We start from the raw sequence: 27,734 nt of genomic DNA, 5'->3' as shown, positions 1-27,734 counted from the left end.
TCCATTAAAAGACTAAAACAAGTAAGCTAATTATGGGGCATTGTGGATGAAAAGAACTAAAGGGAAAACTGAATCTAAAGAAAGATAATAAGTACTTCGATGCTAAAGGAGGACAAAAAGAAATAAGAACTTAGGAGTGAAGTTTTAAAAAAAATCAGAAAGGCAAAAAGAAATTACAAAACCAGATTAATATAAAAAGTGTTCCACAAAAAAAAACTATTAAGGTGGGATAGGGCCACTAAAGAATGAGCAAAATAAACTCAGATAATGATAGAAGTATATAATAACTTCTACGTTCCAGTTTTTAAACCAACAAAAAATAAAGATAGTTCACTAGAGGATAAGCTTAAGATTAACAGTTGGGATAGGAGGAGAAAATAGACAAACCAGCAAAACTAAGTGGTTTAAAACCCCAGGCCTGAATAGTATGCATCCACTCTCACTCAAGGAAACTAGGGCGGAAACAGCAAAGGGACTAGTTTATCTATACACAAAAGCTTAATGGAAGAGGGGACGATGCCAGAGGATTGGCGGGCAGCTAATATTGTTCCGATATACAAAAAAGGGAGATAGAACAAAACCTCCTCTCAGAGTCGCAATGTGACTGCTGCCCACTAAGGGGCATAATGGATATGATCTGCATCGCCAATACAAGAGAAATGCAGGAAAAGCCCCAACCCTTGTACATGGCCGCCTTTGACCTCACAAAAGCCTTCGACACTTAACTGAGGGATTATGGAGCGTCCTTCTCAGATTCAGCTGCCCTCAAAAGTGTGTCATCCTCCGCCTGCTCCACGATGACATGCAAGCCGTGATCCAGACCAACGGATCCACCAGACCTATTCCACGTTCGGTCCGGGGTCAAGCAAGGCGGTCATCGTACCAAAGCTCTTCCTTGCTGCAATGCTCCATCTCACCCTCAGCAAGCTCCCCGCTGGAGTGAGCTAAATTACAGGACAAACAGTAATCGGTCCAACCTCTGCCACCTCCGGGCCAGATCCAAGGTTGTCCCATCCTCCGTCATCAAATTACAGTATGCAGATGACGCTTGCGTCTGCGCACACTCGGAGACCAAGCTCCAAGCCATCGTCAACACCTTCACCGAGGCATACGAGAGCATGGGCCTTACACAAACATCTGTAAGACAAAGATCCTCTACCAACCTGCCCCCACCACACAGCACTGCCCCCCGGTTATCAAAATCTACAACAAGCCCTTTGACAACGTGGATCATGTCCCATACCTTGGGAGCCTACAGTCAACAAGGGCAGACATAGATGACGAGGTCCAACACCCGCCTTCAGTGTGCCAGTGTAGCCTTTGGTCGCCTAAGAGTGTTTGAAAACCAGGACAACAAACCCGGCTCGAAGCTCATGGTCTAGAGCAGTAGTGATACCTGCCCTCCTATATGGCTCAGGGACATGGCCTATGTACAGCATGCACCTCAAAACACTGAAGTACCATCAACATTGCCTCAGCAAGATCCTGCAAATCCATTAGCAGGATAGGCATACCAATGTCAGTGTTCTCTCTCAGGTCAACATCCCCAGCATCGAAGCACTGACCACGCTCGATCAGCTCTACTGGATGGGCCACATCATCCGCAAGCCTGATACAAGGCTCCCAAAACAAGCGCTCTACTCAAAGCTCAGACATAGCAAGCGAGCCCTAGGTGGGCAGAGGAAACGCTTCAAGGACACCCTCAAAGCCTCCCTGAAAAAGTTCAACATCCCCATCAACACCTATGAATCCCTGGCCCAAGACCAAAAGTATCCGCGAAGATGCTGACCACAGTCTCTTTGCTGAGAGCAAGCTGAAGCCAAGCATAGTCAGTGAAGGAGCGCACGATAACCCAGGCGTCCCAACTTCCCATTTCTCCATCCTGTGACAGAGACTGTAAGTCCCACATTGGACTCTTCAGTCACCGGAGAACTCATTTTTAGTGTGGAAGCAAGTCATCCTCAACTCAGAGGGACTGCCCAAGATTCAAAAAAGGGAGATAGAACAAAACCTGAGAACCAAAGAACAGTCAGCTTAATGTCAGCAATAAGATACTGGAATCTATACTAAAAGTAGAGAAGAACATCTAGAGACAGAAAATATAAAAAATACACAGTATGAATTCTGAAAGGCTAAGTCATAACTGGATAGAATTCTTTAAAGAGGTAATGGAAAGAATAGACATGGGTAATAGAGCTCATATGCTTGGATTTTCAAAAGGCCTTCAATAAAGGTACCACATAGTAGGCTCACGATAAAGAATAGGGCATGTGCTATCAGGGACAAATAGCTGAATGGATAGCAAATTGGCCAAAAAAATAGAAAGCGAGTGTAGGGGTAAAGGGAAGTTATTTAGATTGGAGGAAAGTAAAAAGTGGTGTACCACAAGGATCAGTGCTGGGACCAGTTATTCATAATTTATATGATTTGGACTTAGAACAACGATTAAAATTTGCTGATACCAAACTGGGGCAGGGCAGGGTGGGGTTTCTAACTAATGTTCCCCTAAGGTGCGCAGACTGCTTACCAGCTATTGGTACTGGAAAAGATACTGCACATGCACGGCGGCTGCTACAACAAATTTAAAGGGACTGTGCACATAAAGAGGGAATATTGGTTATATAGGGCCCAAGTTTCCACACGAAAAAAAAACGGGCGCCCAGCTCAAAAAACTCGATTCTCAAGCGCTTTGCAGCTCCTTGTCTGACTGGCGCGGCGCCCAGGGGGGCGGAGCCTACACGTGCCGATTTTGTAAGTGGGAGGGGGCGGGTACTATTTAAATTAGTTTTTTCCTGCCGGCAACACTGCGCGTGTGCGTTGGAGCGTTCGCGCACGCGCAGTGTGAAAAAAACATTGGCACTCGGCCATTTTTGTAGTTCTTTGTAGCCGTTTAGTTTTTGAACATTTTTTTTTTATAAAAGTACATTGCCATCAGCACTGAGGCTTCTTGTAGCAGTGAGAAGGGTGCAGGAAGCCTCAAAGTTGAGCCAGCCGTTTCCCGACGACCTCCCCCTTTTGCCGTCGGGAAATGGCTCCTCAATTTTTGAGGCTTCCTGCAGCCTTCTCTCTTTCCCCTCCACCGCGTTCGGTCGGCTCCCTCCCTCCTGCGTTCGGTCGGCTCCCTCCCCCCCCTGCGTTCGGTCAGCTCCCTCTCTCTCTCTCTCTCTCCTCCTCTCCTCCCCCCCCCCCCCCCCCCCCCCGCGTTCGGTCGGCTCCCTCCTCCCCTCCCTCCCGCCCGCGTTCGGTAATGGCTGCCTCGTTTTGTGACGCTTGCTGCAGAATTCTTCCTGGCTGAAGCACTTTCACACAGGTAGGAAGATGGTTTATTTAATCTTTTTTGCTTATAAATGTTTATTCAGGTTGGATTTATTTGTATAATAATTGTATAAGTATAAATAAGGAGTTGCCCTCCCCCCCACCTCGTTCTGGACACCTGATTTGTAACCTGCGCCTGATTTTTTAATGTGTAGAACAGGTTTTTTCAGTTCTACAAAAATCTTCACTTGCTCCATTCTACTTTAGTTTGGAGTACATTTTCACTGTGGAAACTTTCAAATCAGGCGTCAGTGGCCGGACACGCCCCCTTTTGAAGAAAAAATTCTGTTCCAAACTAGAACTGTTCTAACTGACTAAAACTGCAGAAAAAAATGTGGAGAATTGCGATTTCTAAGATAGTCCGTTCTCCACCAGTTGCTCCTAAAAATCAGGCGCAAATCATGTGGAAATTTGGGCCCTTAGTAACTAACTGAGGATGCAACATAATACAAGATGACGGCAGCAAACTTGTAGACTGGGCAATTAAGTGGTAAATTAACAAATGTGAGGTGATGCACTTGGTAGGAAAAACATAAGTATCACCTACATCGTAGAAAACAAGAAAATGAATGGGGTAGAAGAGCAAAGGGATCCAAGGATACAAGTGAACAAATTAAAAGCAGCATCTCAAAGCAATTAAAAAATGCGAACAAAGCACTGGGATTTATTTCTTAGTATACAGAATTCAAAAGTAGTGAAGCTATGTTAACCTTTTAGAGGACCCTGGTCAGGCTGCACTCGAGTACTGTGCACAGTTCTGCTCTCCATACTAAAAAAGGACATAGAAGCACTGGAGAAAAGTGCAAGATTTACACAAATGGTACTAGAACTGATATTACAGCTATCAGGAAAGATTTAACAGGTTGGGGCTTTTTATTTTAGAAAAGTGAAGACTTAGGTGATCTGATCGAGAATCCAAAACTAGGGGCCATAAATAAATCCAATTGGGCAATGAGAACTTTCTTTACTCAGTGGTCAGAATGTGGATCTCACTACCACAGGAAGTGTTTGAAAACATCTAAGCTATTTGCCTCAAAGGGAAACTAGAGTACATGAAAGAAAAGGGAATGGAAAGCTATGCTGAAAGACTGAGATGAGGTAGATGCAGATGAGGTAGATGCAATGGGAGGAGACTCGCGGAGTATAAACACCAGCACAGACTAGTTTGAGCCAAATGGCCTGTTTCTGTGCTGTATATGAGCTCTAATGGACCAAGGCTGATGTCAAGTCAAATGATGCAAAGGGATCATTCCGGAAGTATACAACTGTGCTTCCTGGGATGCTGCGATCATCAACCACTGAACACAAAACAACTTTACGGCAAAAGTAACCATTTATGGGCAGTCTTCGGTAAACTGTTGTAAATTTAACTGTTTTAGGAAACTGTAACCAGAATTAAGATGTGACATAACAGTCATAAGTTAATAGGAAAGGAGCCATGAACTGGATCTCAAAGTCTGTTTTTCAGGTGAGGTTGTGTTACCAGGTTTCTTTTCCAGACACAAGTTGCTGGGTTATGAAAGTTATTAAAGGTATTTTCAATTTAAATGGAAACAGGAGTGAATAAATGTTATGATTTCTAGCAGATAATTGTCCAACCCCTAAATCTTTCAATGGAACAAAAACAAGTAATTATTCATGGCATCACAGGCCTGGGCATATCATGTGAACTATAAGGGGGAAAAGAGGGCTCAAAAAACATCACCTGGTGCATGGTGGTGACTGCCCCCTTTCAAATCAACACTGGAGATAACCATGGATACAATACTTTCTTCTCTCACCAAGTCAGTTTTTCCACTAGTTGCATGGGTAGCCCATGTTGATGCATTAACAATGAGTAAACATGTACTATTAGCAGAGATTAACACTGATGCTCAGTTAGGAGTAAAGTGCTCATCTGAATGTAAAGCTATTAAAATGTAGGGATGAAGTACTGAAAATATATTTCTTTAGAGGCGCAGAACTCGAGTTATTGCTGATGGTAAATGCTGAATTTCACATGCCGTACCAGTCTAGCTTCAGTTGTTTTAAGGCTCAGTGGTTAGGGAAAAAGAAATGACTTGCATTTATATAGCGCCTTTCATGACCACCAGATGTCCCAAAGCACTTTATAGCCAATGAAGTACTTTTTGAAGTGTAGTCACTGTTATACTATAGGAAACACGGCAACCAATTTAGCAGTCGTCACGAAGCCAATTTGAACCATTGGGAACAATATCCTTAGTTCCAGTGTGCTAGGTCTGCCTCATTTATTTGCAATGTTGTAAGATTGTGAAATGTATACTTCAGTTTATGTACTTGAGCAGGCCTATTTAAGAGTTAAATCAACAAAACACGTATTCACAAGGGGTATAGTTCCCAAAAGGCTGTGAATGCCGTTTCAACTGAAATTTTCAAGATCGAGATCGATAGATTTTTGTTGGGTAAGGATATTAGAAATATTACAGGTGAGAAAAACCATACTTGAACCACTAAAACAGAAGTGACACTTTGCAGCCCACAATTCAGTGTGCTACTTTATCAATATTTTCCAAGTTACAAAATATTACCAAATTATACAAGGTATATTTGAATGAGACTTAAAGATTTCATGGTGAAACATTTAAAAGACGTTCTTGTTGAAACTGAAGTGGCTACATCAGTAAACTTAGACAAATGCTGTGTCTCATCACAATGCAACAAATATTGCTAACCAATTATTTAACTAAATCTAGGAGTTGCCCTATAACCTACCAAGCAAAAGAAATTTTCTACCATCACCATACAACTGTCGAAGACTGATGCAAAATTCATGAATTGAGGAACCATTTCGATACTCATGCAGAAGCATAGCAAACTTCTGGATTTCTTCAGAAGTCAATTTTGTTCTCAGCTGTAAAACAGAATTTACAATTATTACACTGTATGCAATGGACCAGAGCTTGTGACCAGAAACATTCAATACAGTTCCCCCACACACAACTATCTCAGTACAAAATTAACTTACCTCCAGTAGATCAGCCAATATATCTTCACACAGAACTGGACAATAAAGACTCTTCCATAGCTCACATCAGGGCAACTGTAAATCTATTCCATTGAAGATATGTCCATAAGCAGATAAAAATGTTTGAGATTTCTGAACTTGATTTAACTGTATTAGCTTGTTCCAGATGAGGATATTAAACACCTTCTAAAATCTAAAGTGCAGTTCCTATCAAAGTTTTAAAAGTATACATAAAAAAAGCCTTTAAGTCAAATCAAAACTAGTGCTGCACATTGACTGCAAGGGGGTTAAAAAAAACTCAAGCATACTATTTAAGTAAAATGTAACTTAAACCATAAGGGAACAGCATAGAATCAGGTTAAAGGGAGTAACTTTGCTTGCGTGCTTATCTTTTTAAAAAAAAATGCAGAATTAGGAATGAGAAACCAGGACAAGGTTAACACTGTCGAACAACACATTCCAAAAGGCTGAGATCGGCCCCATATGCAATAGAGAAATAAAGCTTATCAGGCTGTCTGCAAGACCACTCAACAGCCAGTCTGATAAGGGTTAACGAATCAAATGTAGCTCTGTAGATCAGTTGTAAGCTAACCGGTAGTGGTAAACTAGCGTTCATGAGGCCACCATGCCTCAAAAACTGTATAAGTGTGTGTAGATTGATTCGTTAACCCTTATCAGACTGGCTGCTGAGTGGTCTTGCAGACAGTCTGATAAGCTTTATTTCTCTATTGCATATGGGGCCGATCTCAGCCTTTTGGAATGTGTTGTTCGACAGTGTTAACCTTGTCCTGGTTTCTCATTCCTAATTCTGCATTTTTTTTTTTTTTTTTTAAAAAAGATAAGCACGCAAGCAAAGTTACTCCCTTTAACCTGATTACATAGATGACCTGGAGGAGGGGACAGAGTGTAGTGTAACAAAATTTGCAGATGACAAAGATTAGTGGGGAAGCGGGTTGTGTAGAGGACGCAGAGGCTGCAAAGAGATTTAGATAGGTTAAGCGAATGGGCTAATACAATGTCGGAAAATGTGAGGTCATCCACCTTGGGGGGGAAAAAAAAAAAAAAACAGTAAAAGGGATTATTATTTGAAAGGGGAGAAATTACAACATGCTGCGGTGCAGAGGGACCTGGGGGTTCTTGTGCATGAATCCCAAAAAGTTAGTTTGCAGGTACAGCAGGTAATCAGGAAGGCGAATGGAATGTTGGCCTTCATTGCAAGAGGGATGGAGTACAAAAGCAGGGAGGTCCTGCTGCAACTGTACAGGGTATTGGTGAGGCCGCACCCAGAGTACTGCGTGCAGTTTTGGTCACCTTACGGAAGGATATACTAATTTTGGAGGGGGTACAGAGACGATTCACTAGGTTGATTCCGCAGATGGGGGGGTTACCTTATGATGATAGATTGAGTCGACTGGGTCTTTACTCCTTGGAGTTCAGAAGGATGAAGGGTGATCTTATAGAAACATTTAAAATAATGAAAGGGATAGACAAGATAGAGGCAGAGAGGTTGTTTCCACTAGTAGGGGAGACTAGAACTAGGGGGCACAGCCTCAAAATACAGGGGAGTCAATTTAAAACCGAGTTGAGAAAGAATTTCTTCTCCCAGAGGGTTGTGAATCTGTGGAATTCTCTGCCCAGGGAAGCAGTTGAGGCTAGCTCATTGAATGTATTCAAATCACAGATAGATAAATTTTTAACCAATAAAGGGAATTAAGGGGTATGGGGAGCGGGCGGGTAAGTGGAGCTGAGTCCACGGCCAGATCAGCCATGATTTTTTGAATGGCAGAGCAGGCTCGAGGGGCTAGATGGCCTACTGCTGTTCCTAATTCTTATGTTCTTATGTAGAACCCTTGTTCGTTGAAGGTTCATTCCTAGGCAACAGTCTGGAACAGTTCCCCTGCTTATGCTTGAATAAAGATCAGAGTATCGAACCAAGGTTTCGTCTGAGTGATTCCATGGTCATTATAAGAACCCTTGTTCGTTGAAGGTTCATTCCTAGGCAACAGTCTGGAACAGTTCCCCTGCTTATGCTTGAATAAAGATCAGAGTATCGAACCAAGGTTTCGTCTGAGTGATTCCATGGTCATTATAAGGGCTGGTGTCGATTACTTATTTCAGGGAATCCACCTTAAAGAAAAGTTTTCTTTTCACCCCAACATTGACCATTCCTCACTTTACAAGGTCATCAATTGGCCTTATCTTTGTTGCATTTATATTGCAGCTATCAGTTTGAGACTGGTAGCTGCAGAATTGGATCCAGCCAGATAGTACCTAGGCTATACAGTCTGTCTGGAACTGCAATTCTATTCAAAGTTCTGTGCAGACATGGTAATGTATGCATGCAGACCTCCTCAGCCAGCTATTAGAATTTAAATGTGGAGTGCAGGCAAGAGCACCTGCAAACTTAACTCCGGGTAGAGATTTTAACAAAGTGCTCAGGGAGGTCCATGAAACCGTAAGTACGTTTTACACAGGATGACATCACAGTAGAAATGTACACCATGTGGTGTCAAACACAAGCTTTGTAGTACTGCTAAAGTTGCAGTATAAATACTTAAATCACTTGAAGGAAAGTACCCACTGGGTAGAAAAACTCAAGCGCTCAGATTTCTCCTCAAACTTCAAAAAAGTTAATAAAGCAGAGTTGAAGACATTTAATATTAAAATTTACATCAGTGGGCTTTATCCAATTTGCAGCTGATTAGCTATTGCATGCACCCTAGACTTTGATCTTGTTACCTCATTAAATAGAAATTGAGATACGTAACAAGTAAAAGCTAACTGACAAATTAACAACTGGCAATTGTATGAATTAGAGGTTTACACCATTAATGAAAATATGAACATTTACAGTTTTCTAGTTACACCATTTCCAGACTATTTTCCTTCCTGCCCCTCAAAATGTTGACATTAGTAGCCAAGTTGGATATATCACAGCTTGATCAGACCTTAAAATGATTTTGTAAAATACACCCATTGATGCATGATATTCGGAGTCAATGAAGCATGCCGTATAAACATTAAGTTAGTCGTCTCCAGAATTCACATTGAGCCAAGGGCAGAATGTGTACAAATATTTCAGATTTTTTGTCCGATTTATTAGTCCTGTGGCTCTATTGGAGAAGGTCTCAGGAAAGCTAATAGATGCCACAATACAATTTCAGAATATCTGCTAGACTCGACTCAAAAAAAAAAATGAACTCCAATTTATTCTCTACATATCTACAAAAGATTAAAACTGGAAGGATGGGGTAATAACTCACCTTGAACAGTGTCCAAAATCTAAAAGGCATGAGATGTAATATATTACAGGAAATACCTTTAGATCTTAAGCACTTAAGCAATAGACACTTGGGACTCTACAAGTCTCATTGCTATTGCTGTTCACACAGATCATGAAATATGCAACAAGCCTGTAGGATGACTAACAAAAATACAAAATTGAAGTATACAAATACCTTCAATGGCAGTTAAATTTGATGTCTACTTTAATTTTTTTGCAAATTTATACCATAGAGAAAGCCATATTTAAGCTTCTTGTAAAAGACAAGGTAACCAAATTCAAATGTGGTCATGGAGAAAAATATGAAGTCTAATCTAAAATGGTAACAAAATGAAAGCTACAGTAAAATTGATTGTTAAAGTAAAGGGTTTTAATCACTTGGCTTTACCGATCATGTTTCCAGGATTATTTGCACATTCATGAAGGCGAGCATTCCACAACTCTGCTTTCTGCCAGACATAGTACAGGATTGTTCTGGAGTCCTTAAACAACTCCAATGACTTTAATGGCAGGCAATTGAATAACCCGCGGTCCTATAAAATGACAATAGTTTTGGTTTGAACCAGCATAAATATTTTCTTTATTTTCTCACTATGAAAGCAGAAACATTAAGAAACTTGTATTTTGATACCATAAACAGTGACTTACTGTCATCATGTAATCCTGAAGCAGTTCAGCTGCAGAGGCACTGAGTTCACCTTCACTAACATTTTTTATCTGAGGCGATGGGAGAGTCGAGGATGATGGTGAATTTCCACCAGTATCTGAACCCTGAAAAGACCTAAGTGAACACACATTTGCAAATTTAACTAACTGCGACTTACACTGGCCAATAAAAATTGATCAAAAACTATATTGTAGTAGGTTCAATTTTACACTGAAATATATCGATTACCAAAATTAGACATTTCTGTAACTGATATGAAGCATCAATCTTCATTGGGCACAAGATCAAACTATTGTATACAAAAACACGTTTTCAATAGAGAATTCTATTATCTCGCAAACATTTTAAAGTTTTTATTAAGCTCGAGTTACGGAAAAGAATGAGAACTGTATTTATTACTCATCAAATTCCATGCAATTAGTTCACGTACAGTTAACAGATGTTTTTGCAACATCTTGCTTGATACTTTCATACACTACTTTCTCCAAGCTTAGTTAGCTCAACTTGCATGCAGGTAACTGCAGAACTAAAGGAGCAAAACCAAAATATAGTGTGTTGACAGGCTTCACATTTGCAGGCAAATTTACAGAATTACATTGTAGAAACTGCTCCTAAATTAAATTTAGCATCTCAAATTTGTCAGTAATTGAGCTAAAAATAATTCAGATATAAATAATGGCTATGCTCAAAATCAGACAGCATGCACTTTCACAAGATAAATTGACATCTTTCAAAGCTTTGCAGTTGTACCTGTACAAGGTAAAAAGGAGCCTAAAAATCAAAAAACTACACAATGACTGTTACCATAATATTGCATTTCAGATGTAATGAGCATCTTAGTACATAATAATCCAGCTTGTCTGATGTTTTCCCCTCAGATATTTTAGGATTTCTTATTTTGCATCCTTTTGATACTTTCGCCCTTCCGACCCAAGTTCATGCTGGAACTTGTCCCCCTTTTCAATTCCACTGTTAGCCCCTCCCTCCTCTAATTTAACATTGGTACGGTTATGCGCTCAGCAGTTAAAAAAATATATATATTGGGATGCTCGAAAGGCCAGCATTTATTGCCCACCCCCAGTTGCATTTCAGAATGTGCTGGTGGGTTGTCTTGAACCACTGCAGTTTGTGATGTCAAGATGCTCCCAAGTGCTGTTAACAAGGGAGTTCTAGGATTTTGACCCAGCGACAATAAAGGAATGGCAATATGTCCAAGTCAGGATGATGTGACTTAGAGGTGATGGCATTCCCATGCACTTGCTGTCTTTGTCCTTCTAGGTTGTGGAGGTTTTGAGAGGTGCTTGGCAACTTACTGCAATGCATCTTGTAGATAGTACATACTGCAGGCACAGTACGCCAACAGTGGAAGGAGTGGATGTTTGAGATGGTAAATGGGTAGTCAGTCAATCAAGCAGATTTGCTTTGTCCTGGATGTTGTTGAGCTCGAGTATTGCAACTGTACCTATCCAGGCAAGCGGAGAATATTCCATCACACTCCTGATGTGCCATGTAGGTGATTGAGGGACTTTGGGGAGTCCAAAGGCAAGTCAACTTGCTGCAGAATATCCAGCCTCTGACCTGCACTAGTAGCCACAACATTGATGTAGCTATTCCAGTAGAGTTTCTGGTCAATGATGTCCATGGTGGGGGACTTGGCAACGGTAATGCCACTGAATATCAAGCAGATGGTTAGGCTCTCTCGTTGGAGATGATCATTGCTTGGCACTTGCAAGTGGTAAATAACATTTGCTCCACACAAGTGCCAAGCCTGGATGTTGTCCAGATCTTGCTGCATGCAGGCACGGCCTGCTTCATTATCTGAGGAATTGTCAATATAGTTGAATACTATGCAGTCATAGACAAACATGCCCACTTCTGATCTTATGATGGAGGGACCATGGATCAGCTGGAGATAGTTGGACCCAAGACACTGCCCTGGGCCACTCCAGCAGTGATTCCCTGGGCCTTATTGTTCCTCCACTAGTTAGCTGCTTAAAAGTCCATCATTCACAACTAGATGTGGCAGGGTTGCAGAGCTGAGCTCACCTGTTGGTTGAGAGATCGATTAGCTGTCTATAGCATGCTGCTTTCACTGTTTAGCATGTCCTGTGTTGTATATTCACCAGGTTAACACCACATTGTCAGGTACTCAGCATGCTCTTTTTTGTTTTACTCATTGAACCAGGGATAGTCATCTGGCTTAATGGTGATGGAGGAGGGGCATGGCAGCCACGAATACACAATTCTGTTGCTGATGGCCATGTGCCTCAGGGATGCCCAGTTGAGCTGGCAGATCAGTTCTTAATCTAGCCTATTTAGCATGGTGGTAGTACCACATGACAGAGGTGTGAACAAAGGGATTTGCTTCCCACGAAGACTGCCCTGTGGCCACTTCAATCAATGCTGTCATGGATAGACGCATTTGTACCAGCTAGGTTGGTAAGGACATTAAAGTAGGTTATACCTTTTCGTTTGTTCTCACCACCTGCCACAAGCACAATCTGGTAGTTATACCCATCAGGACTCAGCCAGCTCTATTAGTAGTAGTGTTAACGAATACTGATGTCTCCCACCCAAAGTTCTGTGCCTTTCTTACCATTAGTGCTTCCAAGTGGTATACAACATGGAGGAGTACTGATTCATCAGCTTGGAGGGAGGGGAGGTAGGCCATCAGTAGGAAGTTTCCTTGCCGATGTGTGACTTGAAGCCATGAGACTTCATGGAGTCCAGAGTCAACGTTGAAGACTTCCAGGGCCACTCCCCCCAATATACCACTGTGCCCCACCTCTGGTGAGCCTGTCTCTGGGGCATAGGACATACCCAGGGATGGTTCAGACTTTCCACTGCTGCTCCAAGTAATTGAAAGCTGCTACATACTCACGGTGTGAACTCTCAGTATTAGGAATTCCTACCTACAACATAGTTCAAATCACTTAGACAAACAGCAGTGGGAGGTAGGACTCAGCATGAACTTCAGTTATGAGAACAGACTAGAGAAACTGGGGTTGTTCTCCTTAAAAGCAGTTAAGGGAAGATTTGATAGATGTCCAAAATCATGAAGGGTTGTGATAAGAGTTAAAAGGGAGAAACGGTTTCCATTGGTAGAACACACACACACACTAACTTTCAAAGGGGAATTGTGTAAAATACCTGAAGGGGAAAAATCTGCAGGACTTTGGGGAAAGAGCAGGGAAGTAGGACTAAAGAGCTGGCACAGGCACAATGGACCAAATGGCTTCCTTCTATTCTGTATCATTGTATGATTTTATGAGGGTGGTGAAGAGGAGTCAGCAGGTGCAGAGGGGAAAGGAGCCAGTAGTGGTGCTCCATATATTTGGGCTGGATAGCCCCAGCTCATGAACCAGATCCAGGGTGGGCTGTAGTTTGGACATCCTGATTTAATGAAGGTCTATTTTGCAACATAACCCTTTTAAGGCATGGATGAAAATTGTGGTGTCAGCCATCAGTATAGAGGTAAATTGTAGCACCCTGACTGAGATCACTTATGCCACAAGACAAGCAATTGAACCAGGGATCTTTTTGTGTGCATGGTTCTGTTACACAGCCTTTACCAACTGTGGAAGGTGGGGGCAGAGAGAAGGGCAATGTATTTCAACATTTGAACAAAATCACAGTGGGCAACCTGAACTGCCTACTTGTTTTCAGAGCATACATAAACTTCTATAGTGGAAAACAGTTAGCTATACTTCTATGTTTGAACGGAAAGAATCAGATTAAATCTTATGCTTGTGTTTTCTACCCACGAAAAGAAACAAGCAACAGAGTTTGAATTTAATGATCTCTAATATTAACATTTTCAGACTAGCTGAATACTCTACTCAGGCTATAGTTGCTTGTTAATCTCCATAATTAAAGCAATTTTAATACAGAAACTTGAAATTAAACTTATTTCCCACAATATGAAAATGTCAAAAGCTACATGAAGGAAGATACTTACAAGTTACTAATTTCTGCATCATACGGCTCTTTAACATCTGCTTTACTTGAAGAATCATCTGTTTCCGAAAGAAATATTAAACTAAGTGCAAATCAAATCTTCCTCTTTGGCAAAGTGGGCAAAGGTATCAGTTGGTATAGCATTCAGCCATGAGACCACAATCTCTACTTTAAATTAAGCCAGAAAAGTAGGACCAAATGATAAATTTAGATTGGTAAAATGCGAAGTATCAGAAAGAAAAGCTTTACTCAAACAATGATAAATCTTGGGCATAATCTGCTGGGGCAGGGTAGAAGAAAATCAGTAAGGACACTTAAAATGCAGCTGGAAGCTATAATTGCAAAAGTAATGTTAGAGTTACGATCTCATACACTTTACTGCTTTCAGGACTTGACTTCAGAGTTCTAGTGCCCGTCACTTTTGCCTCTCTGCAAAGTGGAAATCACTGCCGCAACACAAACGCGGTTGCGTAAGTGTTTCCTTAAGTATTAAAGAGAGGAACTTCGAAGGGCTAAATGGCTTTTCTTCATCTTTGACTTTTATATTCCAGGTTCAATTGCTGGTCTATGTTGAATTTCAGATGAGCGAATACAATTCAGCCTCAGTATTACAGGCTGGAAAGGAGAGATTAAAGAAATAAGGACAAAGGAAAAAGGGGGCGCAGGGAACTGCCCAGACTACCACTCAACTGCTCTCCAAATTTACTGTGAGGATTGGGATGCAAGGTTTTAGTTGAGACCTTGGAGAAACTTGGTCTCTTCACTGGAAGGTTAAAAGGAGATCTAATAAATGGAGTTATTTTGATGGGCTAAATACAACTTGTATTTATATTGCACCTTTAACGTAACAAACCGTCCAAGGCACGTCATAGGAGCATTAACAAAATTTGACACCGAGCCACACAAGGAGATTAGGGCAAATGAACAAAAGCTTGGTCAAATAGGGAGAAACTGTACCACTGGTTGGTGAGTCTGTAACCAGAGGGCACAAGATCACCAAAGAAAGGAGCAAGGCATGGATTCTTCCACCATTGTTTCTTGCCGATCATTCCACAATAGTCTTAACTTTACAAAAAATTAAAAGATATGGGGAAAGGATAAGAGAATAGGACTAAGTGCACAGGCAGAAAGCCAACACAGATATGATGGGCCCAATAGCTACATTCCTTGCTGTAAAATTCTACGATTCTATCGAGTGATCCCAGTGAAGTGTGAGAGAATATCAAATGAGGACAAGATCAGGCTGAGCTGGGACGTCCGCATGGCTGAAAAACTCGACAATACTATCTCGGTTCTCAAAGAACTCAGTCACTGGGTGAGATACTGGAATGCTGACTGTACAAAAAAAAACTGTACTCCAGGATGAGTCAGTGCTCTCAGGAATTAGTGACAAAAATTGTGAACAAGCCACAAGATTTCAATTTTCCCCAAACAAAAAATAATTCTCATCCCATTATTTCCTTTTCCTGAAACATAGAAAATAGGTGGAGTAGGCCATTCGGCCCTTCGAGCCTGCACCACCATTCAATATCATGGCTGATCATGCAACTTCAGTACCCCATTCCTGCTTTCTCTCCATACCACTTGATCTCTTTAGCCATAAGGACCACATCTAACTCCCTTTTGAATATATCTAATGAACTGGCCTCAACAACTTTGTGGTAGAGAATTCCACAGGTTCACAATTCTGAGTGAAGAAGTTTCTCCTCATCTCAGTCCTAAATGGCTTACCCCTTTATCCTTAGACTGGGACCCCTGTTTCTGGACTTCCAACATCAGGAACATTCTTCCTGCATCTAATCTGTCCAATCCCATCACAATTTTCTATGTTTCTATGAGATCCCTTCTCATTCTTCTAAATTCCAGTGAATATAAGCCTAGTCGATCCAATCTTTCATGTCAGTCCTGCCATCTCAGGAACTAGTCTGGTGGACCTTTGCTGCACTCCCTCAATACCAAGAATGTTCTTCCTCAGATTAGGAGACCAAAATTGTGCATAATATTCAAGGTGTGGCCTCACCAAGGCCCTGTACAACTGCAGTAAGACCTCCCTGATCCTATACTCAATTCCTCTCGCTATGAAGGTCAACATACCATTTGCCGTCTTCACCGCCTACTGTACTTGCATGCCAACTTTCAATGACTGATGTACCATGATACCCAGGTCTCATTACACCTCCCCTTTTCCTAATCTGTCACCATTCAGATAATATTCTGCCTCCCTATTTTTGCCACCAAAGTGGATAACCTCACATTTATCAGCATTATACTGCGCTCACCTAACCTGTCCAAGTCACCCTGCAGCCTTTTAGCATCCTCCTCACAGGTCACACTGCCACCCAGCTTAGTGTCATCTGCAAACTTGGAGATTTTACATTCAATTCCTTCATCTAAAATCATTAATGTATATTGTAAAGAGCTGGGGTCCCAGCATTGAACCTTGCGGTACCCCACTAGTTACTGCCTGCCATTCTGAAAAGGACCCGTTTATTCCTATTCTTGTCTTTCTGCCTGCCAACCAGTTCTCTATCCAGGTCAATACATTACCCCCAATACCATGTGCTTTAATTGTGTACACTAATCTCTTGTGTGGGACCTTGTCAAAAGCCTTTTGAAAATCCAAATACACCACAGCCACTGGTCCTCCCTTGTCCACTCTACCCTTTACATCTTCAAAAAATTCAAGAAGATTTGTCAAGCAGGATTTCCCTTTCATAAATCCATGCTGACTTGGACCGATCCAGTCACTGTTTTCCAAATGTGCTGCTATTACATCTTTAATAATTGATTCCAACATTTTCCCCACTACCGATGTTAGACTAACTGATCTGTTTTCTCTCCCTCTTTTAAAAAAAAAAATAGTAGGGTTACATTAGCTACTCTCCAATCCATAGGAACTGATTCAAAGTCTATAGAATGTTGGAAAATGACCACCAATGCATCCACTATTTCTAGGGCCACTTCCTTAAGTACTCTGGGATGCAGACTATCAGGCCCTGTGGATTTATCGGCCTTCAATTTCCCCAACACTATCTCCTGACTAATGAGGATTTCCTTCAGTTCCTCGTTCTCGCTAGGCCCTCGGTCCCCTAATAATTCCGGAAGGTTATTTGTGTCTTCCTTAGTGATGATAGAACCAAAGTATTTGTTCAATTGGTCTGCTATCTTTGTTCCTCATTATAAATTCACCTGATTCTGACTTACATTTGACTTCACTAATCTCTTTCTCTTCACATACCAAGAAGCTTTTGCAGTCGGTTTTTATGTTCCTTGCAAGCTTACTCATACTCTATTTTTCCCTTCCTAATTAAATGCTGAACTCCTATGCCGAATTCTAAATTTCTCCCAGTCCTCATGTTTGCTGCTTTTTCTGGCCAATTTATATGCCTCTTCCTTGGATTTAACACTATCCCTAAATTTCCTTGTTAGCCACGGTTGAGTCACCTTCCCAGTTTTATTTTTACGCCAGACAGGGATGTACAATTGCTGAAGTTCACCGATGTGATCTTTAAATGTCTGCCATTGCCTATCCACCTTCAACCCTTCAAGTATCATTCGCCAATCTATCATAGAAATATAGAAAATAGGTGTAGGAGTGGGCCATTCGGCCCTTCAAGTGTGCACCGCCATTCAATGAGTTCATGGCTGAACATGCAACTTCAGTACCCCATTCCTGCTTTCTTACCATACCCCTTGATCCCCCTAGTAGCAAGGACTACATCTAACTCCTTTTTGAATATATTTAGTGAATTGGCCTCAACAACTTTCTATGGTAGAGAATTCCGCAGGTTCACCACTCTCTGTGAAGAAGTTTCTCCTCATCTCGGTCCTAAATGGCTTACCCCTTATCCTTAGACTGTGACGCCTGGTTCTGGACTTCCCCAACATTGGGAACATTTTTCCTGCATCTAACCTGTCTAAACCCATCAGAATTTTAAACGTTTCTATGAGACCCCCTTTCAATTCTTCTGAACTCCAGTGAATACAAGCCCAGTTGATCCAGTCTTTGATAGGTCAGTCCCGCCATCCCAGGAATCAGTATGAACCACCTTCGCTGCACTCCTTCAATAGCAAGAATGTCCTTCCTCAAGTTAGGAGACCAAAACTGTACACAATACTCAAGGTGTGGCTTCACCAAGGCCCTGTACAACTGTAGCAACACCTCCCTGCCCCTGTACTCAAATCCCCTCGCTATAAAGGCCAACATGCCATTTGCTTTAACCGCCTGCTGTACCTGCATGCCAACCTTCAATAACTGATGTAACATGACAGTCAGGTATCGTTGCACCTCCCCTTTTCCTAATCTGTCACCATTCAGATAATAGTCTGTCTCTATGTTTTTACCACCAAAGTGGATAACCTCACATTTATCCACATTATACTTCATCTGCCATGCATTTGCCCACTCACCTAACCAAGTCACTCTGCAGCCTCATAGCATCCTCCTCGCAGCTCACACTGCCACCCAACTTGGTGTTATCCGCAAATTTGGAGATACTACATTTAATCTCCTCGTCTAAATCATTAATGTACAATGTAAACAGCTGGGGCCCCAACACACAACCTTGCGGTACCCCACTAGTCACTGCCTGCCATTCTGCAAAGTACCCATTTACTCCTACTCTTTGCTTCCTGTCTGCCAACCAGTTCTCAATCCACGTCAGCACACTACCCCCAATCCCATGTGCTTTAACTTTGCACATTAATCTCTTGTGGGACCTTGTCGAAAGCCTTCTGAAAGTCCAAATACACCACATCAACTAGATCTCCCTTGTCCACTCTACTGAAAACAACCTCAAAAAATTCCAGAAGATTTGTCAAGCATGATTTCCCTTTCACAAATCCATGCTGACTTGGACCTATCACATCACCTCTTTCCAAATGCGCTATGACATCCTTAATAATTGATTCCATCATTTTACCCACTACTGATGTCAGGCTGACTGGTCTATAATTCAGTTTTCTCTCCCTCCTTTAAAAAGTGGGGTTACATTGGCTACCCTCCACTCCATAGGAACTGATCCAGAGTCGATGGAATGTTGGAAAATGACTCAATGCATCTGCTATTTCCAAGGCCACCTCCTTAAGTACTCTGGGATGCAGACCATCAGGCCCTGGGGATTTATCAGCCTTCAATCCCATCAATTTCCCCAACACAATTTCCCAACTAATAAAGTATTTCCCTCAGTTCCTTCTTCTTACTAGACCTTCTGACTCCTTTCATATCCGGAAGGTTGTTTGTGCCCTCCTTCGTGAATACCAAACCAAAGTACTTGTTCAATTGGTCTACCATTTATTTGTTCCCCGTTATGACTTCCCTGGATTCTGACTGCAGGGGACCTATGTTTGACTTTACTAACCTTTTTCTCTTTACATATCTATAGAAACTTTTGCAGTCCGTCTTAATGTTCCCTGCAAGCTTCCTCTCGTATTCTATTTTCCCTGCCCTAACCAAACTCTTTGTCCTCCTCTGCTGAGTTCTGAATTTCTCCCAGTCCCCGGATTCGCTGCGATTTCTGGCCAATTTGTATACCACTTCCTTGGCTTTAATACTATGCCTGATTTCCCTTGATAGCCACGGTTGAGCCACCTTCCCTTTATTTTTACGCCAGACAGGGATGTACAATTATTGTAGTTCATCCATGCGGTCTCTAAATGTCTGCCATTGCCCATCCACTGTCAACCCCTTAAGTATCATTCGCCAATCTATCCTCACCAATTCACGTCTTATACCTTCAAAGTTACCCTTCAAGTTCTGGACCATGGTCTCTGAATTAACAGTTTCATTCTCCAACCTAATGTAGAATTCCACCATATTATGGTCACTCTTCCCCAAGGGGCTTCGCACAACGAAATTGCTAATTAATCCTCTCTCATTACAACACCCAGTCTAAGATGGCCTCCCCCCTAGTTGGTTCCTCGACATATTGGTCTAGAAAACCATCCCTTATGCACTCCAGGAAATCCTCCTTCACCATATTGCTTCCAGTTTGGTTAGCCCAATCTATATGCATATTAAAGTCACCCATAAATGCTGCACCTTTATTGCATGCACCCCTAATTTCCTGTTTGATGCCCTCCCCAACATCACTACTACTGTTTGGAGGTCTGTACACAACTCCCACTAACGTTTTTTGCCCTTTGGTGTTCTGCAGCTCTACCCATATAGATTCCACATCATCCAAGCTAATGTCCTTCCTAACTATTGCATTAATCCCCTCTTTAACCAGCAATGCTACCCCACCTCCTTTTCCTTTTATTTTATCCTTCCTGAATGTTGAGTTCCCAGCCCTGATCATCCTGGAGCCAAGTCTCTGTAATCCCAATCACATCATATCGGTTAACATCTATTTGCATAGTCAATTCATCCACCTTATTACGGATACTCCTTGCATTAAGACACAAAGCCTTCAGGCTTATTTTTTTTTAACACCCTTTGTCCTTTTAGAATTATGATGTATTGTGGCCCTTTTTGTTTCTTGCCTTTGTTTACTCAGCCTTCCACTATTGCCTTTTACCTCTACCATCTGTTTCTGACTCCATATTACTTCGTCCTGTCTCGCTGCATAGGTTCACATCCCCCTGGCATATTAGTTTAAACATTCCCGAACTGCATTAGCAAATGTTACCCCCAGGACATCAGTTCCAATCCTGCCCAAGTGCAGACCGTCCCTTTTGTACAGGTCCCACTTCCCCCAGAACTGGCTCCAATGTCCCAGGAATTTGAATCCCTCCCTCTTGCACCACTGCTCAAGCCACGTATTTATTCTAACTATCCTGCTCCCTCTACTCTGATTAGCACTTGGCACTGGTAGCATTCCAGAGATTACCACCTTTGAGGTCCTAGCCAATTCACATCTCATACCATCAAAGTTATCTTTAAGTTCAGGACCGTAGTCTCTGAATTAACTGCATCACTCTCCATCTTAATGAGGAATTCTACCATATTATGGTCACAGTTTCCCAGGGGGCCTTACACAACAAGATTGCTAATTAATCCTCGCTCATTACACAATACCCAGTCTGGGATGGCCAGCTCTCTAGTTGGTTCCTTGACACATTGGTCGAGAAAATCATTCCTTATACACTCCAGGAAATCTTCCACTGTATTGCTACCAGTTTGGTTAGCCCAATCTATATGTTGATTAAAGTCACCCATGGTAACTGCTGTACCTTTATTGCATGCATCCTTAATTTCCTGTTTGATGCCATCCCCAACCTCACTACTACTGTTTGGTGGGCTGTACACAACTCCCACTAACATTTTCTGCCATTTGGTGTTCTACCCATACAGATTCCACATCATCCAAGCTAATGTCCTTCCTTACTATTGCATTAATCATCTCTCTAACCAGCAATGCTACCCAACCTCCTTTTCCTTTCTGTCTATCCTTCCTAAATATTGAATACCCCTGGATGTTGAGTTGGAAGGAACATAGCATCCTCGAGTCTCAATTGCAGCCGCAGAAACGCCCATCTATTCCCCTTACAATAGAGTCCCCTACCACTTTCGCTCTCCCATTCTTTTTCCTGCCCTCCTGTGCAAGAGCCACCTATGGTGCCATGAATTTGGCTGCTGTTGCCTTCCCCCATCAGTGAGCCATCTCCCCCATCAGTGTCCAAAGTGGTATATCTGTGAGGGAGATGACTGCAGGGACACCTGCACTACCTGCCTACTCCTGCTCAGCCTGATGGTCACTCATTCCCTGTCTGCTTTTGTAGCCGTTACCTGCGGTGTAACCAACTTATTAAATGTGCTATTCACGACATCCTCAGCATTGCGGATGCTCCAGAGTGAATCCATGTGCAGCTCCAGTGCCGCAATGCGGTCTGACAGGAGCTGCAGCTAGACAATTCCTGCACATGCAGTAGTCAGGGACACTGAAGTTCTTTGAGGATGTAACAAACAGGGTGGATAAAAGGGAACCAGTGGATGTGGTGTATTTGGACTTCCAGAAGGCATTTGACAAGGTGCCACATAAAAGGTTACTGCACAAGATAAAAGTTCATGGGGTTGGGGATAAGATATTAGCATGGATAGAGGATTGGCTAACTAACAGAAAACAGAGTCGGGGGTAAATGGTTCATTCTCTGGTTGGCAACCAGTAACTAGTGGGGTGCCGCAGGGATCAATGCTGGGACCCCAACTATTTACAATCTATATAAACGACTTGGAAGAAGGGACTGAGTGTAATGTAGCCAAGTTTGCCGATGATACAAAGATAGGAGGAAAAGCAATGTGCGAGGACACAAAAAATCTGCACAAGGGCAGACAGGCTAAGTGAGTGGGCAAAAATGTGTCAGATGGAGTATAATGTTGGAAAATGTGAGGTCATGCACTTTGGCAGAAAAAAAAAAATCAAAGAGCAAGTTATTTAAATGGAGAAAGATTGCAAAGTGTCGCAGTATAGTGGGACCTGGGGGTACTTGTGCATGAAACACAAAAGGATAGTATGCAGGTACAGCAAGTGATCAGGAAGGCCAATGGTATCAAAGGGGGATGGAGTATAAAAGCAGGGAAGTCTTGTTACAGCTATATAAAAGTATTGGTGAGGCCACACCTGGAATACTGCGTGCAGTTTTGGGTTCCATATTTACAAAATGATATACTTGCTTTGGAGGCAGTTCAGAGAAGGTTCACTCGGTTGATTCTGGTTGACTTGAGGAAAGGTTGAGTAGGTTGGGCCTCTACTCACTGGAATTAAGAATGAGAGGTGATCTTATCGAAACGTATTAAGTTTGAGGGGGCTTGACAAGGTGGATGCAGAGAGGACATTTCCACTGATGGGGGAGACTAGAACTAGAGGGCATGATCTTAGAATAAGGGGTCACCCATTTAAAACTGAGATGGAGAAATTTCTTCTGAGGGTTGTAAATCTGTGGAATTCGCTGTCTCAGCTATGGAAGCTGGGACATTGTCTATTTCTGTCTTAAATTTATTCAGTTTCTTAAACGATAAGGGGATAAGGGGTTCTGGGGAGCAGGTGGGGAAGTGGAGCAGAGTCCATGATCAGATCAGCCATGATCTTATTAAATGGCAGAGCAGGCTCGATGGGCTGTATGGCCTACTCCTGTTCCTATTTCTTATGTTCTTGTATATTAATCCCATTCACCTGATTTTCTCTATCCTTTCAAAAAAAAGATATTTACCCAATTCCCTTTCAAAAAAGCCACCATTAATTCTGTTTCTGGTACAGATTTCCAAGTCCTAACAAGTTGCTGGACTGTGCTTTGGTTTCACAGGTGCAAGCAGCCACTGTTAAAGGCAAGTCCTTATGTGCGAGGCTTGACGCGATATATGGCAGACAACCTGCCGATGGACGGCATCACAGCCAAGCCAGACTCTGTGCTCAAACATTCACTTCTTCCAGTTTGGATCACTGGAGAGTAATCAGAAGACAATAGCTTATTTTCCAATTTCCAGGTAGCATCCCAGTCAGTGCCTCTGTACCTGGTGCATTTACTCATTAAGCCATCAGTCACAAAACAGCTTACCTCGAGTGTACACATCAGGGAAGCAAGAATGCAGAGGTCAAACATCAAATTGAAAGAATAGTTAATGCTCAATTTGACAGAATATCTTGGAGGGCTTCACACCTTTAACTTACTGATTCATCTTCGGCAGGTAAAAGGTATGGCTCATTCAAACTGATGGAATCAGTTTTTGAAGATACAAGTATAATGGGCCCAAGTTTCGAGCCGCGCCTAGAACGGCGCAGTCCCGACCTGACGCCTGTTTTTCGCGCCACAAAAAACCTCCAGATTCTCCACCTCCTTGCAGATCCTCAGCGCAGCGCAGCAGAAGCTGTAGGGGGTGGAGCCAGGTCCCTGCGCTGAAAACAGTGCCGGGACCTCTGCACATGCGCGCTACTGTGGGCGCGCAAGTGCAGTAGCTCCAGGCACCCGAAACTGTGTGGGAGGGGCCCGAAGCACGCAGCCCCTAGCCCTGGCCGAATGGCCTCATTGGGCTGCGTGAATAAGGCTCCTCCCACGGCCAGCTCCTGCTTCCTCCCGACCAGACTCCCGCTTCCGGACCGGACCAGACACCCGCGCCTCCCCCCCCCCCGGACCAGACCTCCCTCCCCCCGACCTGACCTCCCGCTCTCTCCCCGACCCGAACTCCCTCCCACCACCCCCCCCCCAACCCGACGCCACCTATCTGTAAATCTGGTGCTGGGGACGGGCCCTGCCCGAAGTCTCGGGCCCAGCCCGTTCAGTCCCCACACCCCCCAAAATCTCCTTTCTCTCCCCCCCCTAATCTCCTTTTCCCCCCCCATCAGAAACACAGACAGAGAATGAGAGATACAGACAGAGATAGAGACACTGACAGAGACACACTGAGGGGGCATCTTAGCATGCTGTTGGAGGGCTCCCGGTGCTGCAGTCGGTAAGTAGAAAATGTTTTATTTACCGATTTAAAAAAATTATTTCTTAATTTTTTTTGATTGATTTATTTATTATTATTGATGATGGCTCTTTATTTGTAAAACTAAAGTGTTTAATGTTTGTAAACTTCCCTTTAAACACCCCCCCCCCCCACCATTCCCTACGTCTGATTTGTAACCTACGCCTGATTTTCTAAAGTGTAGACAAGGTTTTTGAGCGTACAAAAATCTTCACTTACTCCATTCTAAGTTAGTTTGGAGTAAGTTTTCACTCACAAAACTTTGAAATCAGGCGTAAGTGGCCGGACACGCCCCCTTTTGAAAAAAAAATTCTGTTCCAAAGTGAAACTGTTCTAACTGACTAGAACTGGAGCAAACTAAATGTGGAGAATTCCGATTTCGAAGATACTCCGTTCCACACCAGTTGCTCCTAAAAATCAGGAGCAAATCATGTGGAAACTTGGGGCCAATATATTACAACAGGATACAGAATATATAATAAAGATTCCAGCTGCAGTCTTAGTTTTAACTCACCATTGCAACCTAAACATCTTAATACCTGTATAGTCCTGCATAAAAAGCACAAGAAAATTCACATTTTTAAAAATGTTGGAGATGTAAAACAAAAAGGCCTCACTTAAAAAATTCAGAATTACCATTCTACAGGACTTGGTTTCAAAATTAAACAGAACTCAGGAAAGAATTTTACATAAAACTGAACATTGGCCCAGATTTTGCAGTAAAAATAATGGTGTGGCCATCAGCACTCACTGATTGTCCGTTCCAATTGCAAGTACATTTTTTTTTTTAAATAGTGATAAGTCTTAATTACTACCAAACAACCTCTCTGGCTCTGAAAATTAACTTTTACAAGGGTGGAGTCTCATTCCTTCAGATTTTAATCATTGTTTGAGACTTAAATTAAAATGTAAATAATTAAACCTTTTCATCTTTTTCCTCAATCCCATCTTTCTTCCTCTATTTTGCTTTCTGTACATGATTTGACATTCAATTAAATATTCTAACTTATACTTCCAGGTTCAGGCATTAGCAATTCTTCAATCTGATTGAACAAGACGAGCAACTGTGTATCCCCTTGACCACAGCTGCGCCAAAATGGTTTTCTAATCATAGCAAGGTGCAGTGCAAAATCTGTCCCACTATAGTTACACAATGTTTGTATAAGAAAGAAAGGCCAAGTAGAAAGTAATTACTTTAGAGGAATTTTATTTGGTTTAGGCAGATACCCATATTAACTGTGCCCACTGTTGGCTCCCAAGTCAAATGCACCACCTAGTGCAATACAGACCAGGAAGTTCCTAGGTTTGATTACCCCTGTTAAATGAAGATTAACGCAAAGTGCACTAAAAGTAATCCAGTCCATGGATGCAAAGGACCATGATGGTCATTGTAAGTGCTGCTGGAAAATGCACATCTGAGAATGTTGGGCAAGGCCAGGAAAAAGCTCAGTGATGCCACTCTCTACCATCCAAGATAAACTCGAGGAAGATTGATCATTTTAGTAAGTAATGAGAGGCCTGTGGAACTACATGGAAATGATAGCTTCAACTTTCCACAACATACAGTATGATGGCAAAGAATTAAAAAAACAATACATTTACAAGGAAATCAAGCGAAACAAATAGGAAGGCATGGAAAGCAAAACTTGGCCAGTACCAACTTGGACCTTTCATTAATGTTGATTTTGACTTGCACTGTGATGTTCTTTGGCATGAATGATATACAAACCATAACCTAATGCAAAAACAGCAACATTTGAGTACGAGCTAATGAACTTACACGTGCAAAATGCAAGTATCAAAACAAAACTGCTCTGTACTGTAATACATTACAGAAAAAGTCTGATAGCAACACAAGTTCTACAACCGTGAGCTAAACAAATCATACAATTTTAACAGAACTATTAATACACATTAATAGTAATTGGGTAGTCTCTACAGTGAAAGATTGGCGGCAAGCATTCAAATGCGAATTTTGGAGATGGTTTAATATACACTATGCAAGAATTTAAGGAAAGAGTGCTCTTAGGAGGGGTCAACAACCAGGGACATAGATGTAAGGTAATTGGGGGGAGGTTTAGAGATACAAGGGGAAACTTCTTCACCCATGGGGTGATGGGGGTCTGGAACTCACTGCCTGAAAGGGTGGTAGAGGCAGAAACCCTCACCACATTTAAGAGATACTTGGACGCGTACTTAAAGTGCCGCAACCGACAGGGCCACGGACCAAGAGCTGGAAAGTGGGATTAGGATGAATAGCTCTTGGTCAGCTGCCGCGGACTCGATGGGCCGAAAGGGCCTCCTTCCGTGCTTTAAACTTCTATGGGCTAGAATTTCCATTGGCTTACCGCCCAGTTTCTGGGCAGTATTGGCCAGTGGGCGATAATCAGGTCAGCAAGAAATTGTCCACCCGAGTTACACCGGCAGTTAAGAGGTACCGCTGGGAAGCGGACCGCCGGCATCCTCAGATCGCCCTGGCACGATATTTGGCTCAGCAGTAAGTATGAAAAAAAACACCCATGAGAATCAGTGGAGCTGGGCAGTAGGCGAGAAAAAGATTAGTAATTGGTTTTTTACTCAATTGAAAATTCTTTGTGGTGATTTAGTTAAAAGGGGTTTGAGAATGTTTTAATGATCTTTTATGTTCTGTTGTTAAAAAAAAAAGATTGAGTGTTTTTCTGCTCCAAGGCCCAACCCGCAGCCTCTGGGTAAATTGTGATTTTCTTATTTAAAATCGGCCATTTTCTTTAAGAACCATCCAATCACCCCTAAATTCCACTTTTTTGCCGAGAATAGAAACATAGAAAATAGGTGCAGGAGTAGGTCATTTGGACCTTCGAGCCTGCACCGCCATTCAATGAGTTCATGGCTAAACATGCAACTTCAGTACCCCATTCCTGCTTTCTCGCCATACCCCTTGATCCCCCTAGTAGTAAGGACTACATCTAACTCCTTTTTGAATATATTTAGTGAATTGGCCTCAACAACTTTCTGTGGTAGAGAATTCCACAGGTTCACCACTCTGAGTGAAGAAGTTTCTCCTCATCTCGGTCCTAAATGGCTTACCCCTTATCCTTAGACTGTGATCCCTGGTTCTGGACTTCCCCAACATTGGGAACAT

At 42.3% G+C, this 27,734-nt stretch overlaps 1 protein-coding gene across 4 annotated transcripts in view; it reads right to left on the bottom strand.

Moving 5' to 3' along the window:
* ccm2 (CCM2 scaffold protein) overlaps positions 1–27,734 on the bottom strand; it is a 115,519-nt gene that overhangs the window by 5,924 nt on the left and 81,861 nt on the right. For all 4 annotated transcript variants that reach the window (XM_070885175.1, XM_070885174.1, XM_070885178.1 and 1 more), the window contains 3 exons: positions 14,210–14,267; positions 10,233–10,365; positions 6,049–6,187 (listed from right to left, as the gene is read on the bottom strand). In XM_070885175.1, the coding sequence (XP_070741276.1) occupies positions 6,049–6,187; positions 10,233–10,365; positions 14,210–14,267 (330 nt within the window). The remainder of the gene's footprint in view (positions 1–6,048; positions 6,188–10,232; positions 10,366–14,209; positions 14,268–27,734) is intronic.

This window comes from Pristiophorus japonicus, chromosome 7 (assembly GCF_044704955.1).
Source record: "Pristiophorus japonicus isolate sPriJap1 chromosome 7, sPriJap1.hap1, whole genome shotgun sequence".
NCBI classification, from domain to species: Eukaryota; Metazoa; Chordata; class Chondrichthyes; family Pristiophoridae; genus Pristiophorus; species Pristiophorus japonicus.
This window is presented reverse-complemented; position numbering and strand designations above follow the sequence as displayed.